The sequence below is a fragment of the Crocuta crocuta genome, unplaced genomic scaffold (assembly GCF_008692635.1).
Source record: "Crocuta crocuta isolate KB4526 unplaced genomic scaffold, BGI_CrCroc_1.0 scaffold533, whole genome shotgun sequence".
Classification (NCBI taxonomy): Eukaryota; Metazoa; Chordata; class Mammalia; order Carnivora; family Hyaenidae; genus Crocuta; species Crocuta crocuta.
In genome coordinates, this window is record NW_027533086.1 from 17,882 (window position 1) to 20,062 (window position 2,181).

A 2,181-nucleotide genomic window follows, 5' to 3' on the forward strand; every position below is an offset into this window, starting at 1 on the left:
GAGGCTCTGTTCTCTCCCAGCGCGCCCCGCCCCCCTCCTTCCCGGGCCTGGCTTTTCACCAGTTGCTAAGGAATAAAGTACCTTAGGGAGTTCTTCTTTGTTTGGTTTGGGTCAAAGTGAGGAGTTCAAGCTGTTCTTTTAGTCAAAAGTACAAAATACAATAAAACCCTAGAGATTCCGATTCTTTAGACCCTTAACGCCAGTGTGCGTCTTGCCTTTTAGGTCAGAAGTTCCCATCGGTTCCCAAAACCAGGCTGGCAGAAGAAACAGCCTCCTCAATATCCTGCGTGCACCGCAAGTGTAGAACACTTAAATAGTGATGGGAAGCGTTTCGAAAATAAACCTCTGAAAGCATACTGCCTACGGTGACACATTCTTGACCGCGGAACGCGCGGGGGTGCTGGGGCCCCCGCACGGGCGGGGCGGATGAGGGNTGGGGTTCCAAAGGCCTCTGGCGCGTGGACTGCCGGCTCCAGGCCTGAGCGGTGGGAGGGCTCTGCTGGGGCCTGGCATTTGGCCTTCCCCCCTCGCCCGGGAGGGTGGAGCTGCATTGGAGCCTCCTAACTTGGAGGACCGAGGGCCCCTGTAGCACTCGGGCAGTTTCTCTTGAGGGGATTGGAAACGTGGTGCGATGAGGAGCCGAAGTAACTCTGGGGTCCGACTGGATGGCTACGCTCGGCTTGTGCATCAGACCATTCTGTGCCATCAGGTAAGTGAAGCGGTGCCTGTAATCACCGAGGGTGTGCAGTGTGATGGCCTAGACAGACACTGCTGGGTGACACCCACCCCTGGTGTGTGTGAGTTTGTGTGTGTGTGTGTGTGTGTGTGTAGAAGTTTCTCTCGCACCTTAGCTGGGGAAGCCGTAGAGAACGCTGAAGAAAAGATGGGTGTTGGGCCAAGAACAGAACTAGCATCAAGCACCTTTAGCCGTGAGCCCTGAGCCTTGGCTTCTAAGCGTTCCCCCTCCCTCCATCCCTGAAGCCACAGTGGGGTGTCAGGGGCACAGCTGAAAAATGTGTTGAAGCTTGTTTATTGACACCTCCCTCCCTTGCCTCAGGTTTGGGGGTCATCTTCTTGCCCTCCAGCCAAAGAAACGAAGTAGGGGAACATTTAGCCATCTTAAGACTAGACCGTTATGAAGATTTGAGATACCTTGTATACACTGTTAATTATATATTTTTTCTAGTCCTATAATGCTGGGTTTTCATTGATAGTTTATTCTTTCTAACTGGAAAGTTAAAACAGTGCCTCTCTTTTAACAGAGGCATCAGCCGGCATTTCCACCTTATCCAAGATAGCATTTGCTTGCACTTGGTCAGAAGAGGTTACAAAACTAAAGAGTGGTGAAGTAGAAGAAAGACCAAAGTCCCTCAGTAGCCCATTTGATAGATTTGGTCTCCTCATGTTAACACCTTATAGTTACCTGCCTGTCCTATTTTTCTTGGTCTTGCAGAATCCAGTGACTGGCTTGCTTCCAGCCAGCTATGATCAGAAAGATGCCTGGGTCCGAGATAATGTATACAGTATCTTGGCTGTGTGGGGTTTGGGCCTGGCCTATCGGAAGAATGCAGACCGGGATGAGGACAAGGCAAAGGCCTATGAACTGGAGCAGGTACTCAGAATAAATATACAAAGCGATCTGGAGCTGTGTGTGGTAGTAGGGCTGGGAGGTGGAATGGGGAGCGGGGATTTAAAGAAATGTAGCTCAAAGGAGCTAAAAGAACCATATTTTGCCTTTCTCCCTCTTTATTCACCATCTTGAAATTACATTCCAGAAAGCTTTCCTGTATTGTACTGATTGTGTGTGTGTGTGTGTGTGTGTGTGTGTGTGTGTACTGGAAACTTGAAACTTGCTGATTCAGGGGGAGAGGGCACAGTCTGTTCTGTTATAATGGAAAAGCCTATCATGGGATCTTTGCTGAAATTTATAATCCTCTTTCTAAGGAAAGGTATTTTGCAGTCTCCAGCATATTTATTCTCATTGAGAAGAATGTTCAGGGCATGTTATCTATCATTTTACTTCATTTTTGAAAATTATAGGTGATATTTGTTTGTTGTTGTTTCTTTTGCAAATGGTTATTTAAATTATGGTTAGTTAACATACAGTGCAACATTGGTTTCAGGAGTAGAATTCAATGATTCATCACTTACATATAGCACCCAGTGCTCATCAATAGGTGA

At 47.7% G+C, this 2,181-nt stretch overlaps 1 protein-coding gene across 1 annotated transcript in view; it reads left to right on the top strand.

Annotated features, from left to right (window-relative positions):
- Nucleotides 1-443: 443 nt before the first annotated feature.
- Nucleotides 444-2,181, top strand: part of LOC144216567 (phosphorylase b kinase regulatory subunit alpha, skeletal muscle isoform) — a gene marked incomplete at its 3' end in the record, with an annotated part of 36,180 nt that continues 34,442 nt past the window's right edge. Inside the window, exons 1-2 of the mRNA XM_077745971.1 lie at nucleotides 444-709; nucleotides 1,454-1,612. Of these exons, the coding sequence (XP_077602097.1) occupies nucleotides 632-709; nucleotides 1,454-1,612 (237 nt within the window). The remainder of the gene's footprint in view (nucleotides 710-1,453; nucleotides 1,613-2,181) is intronic.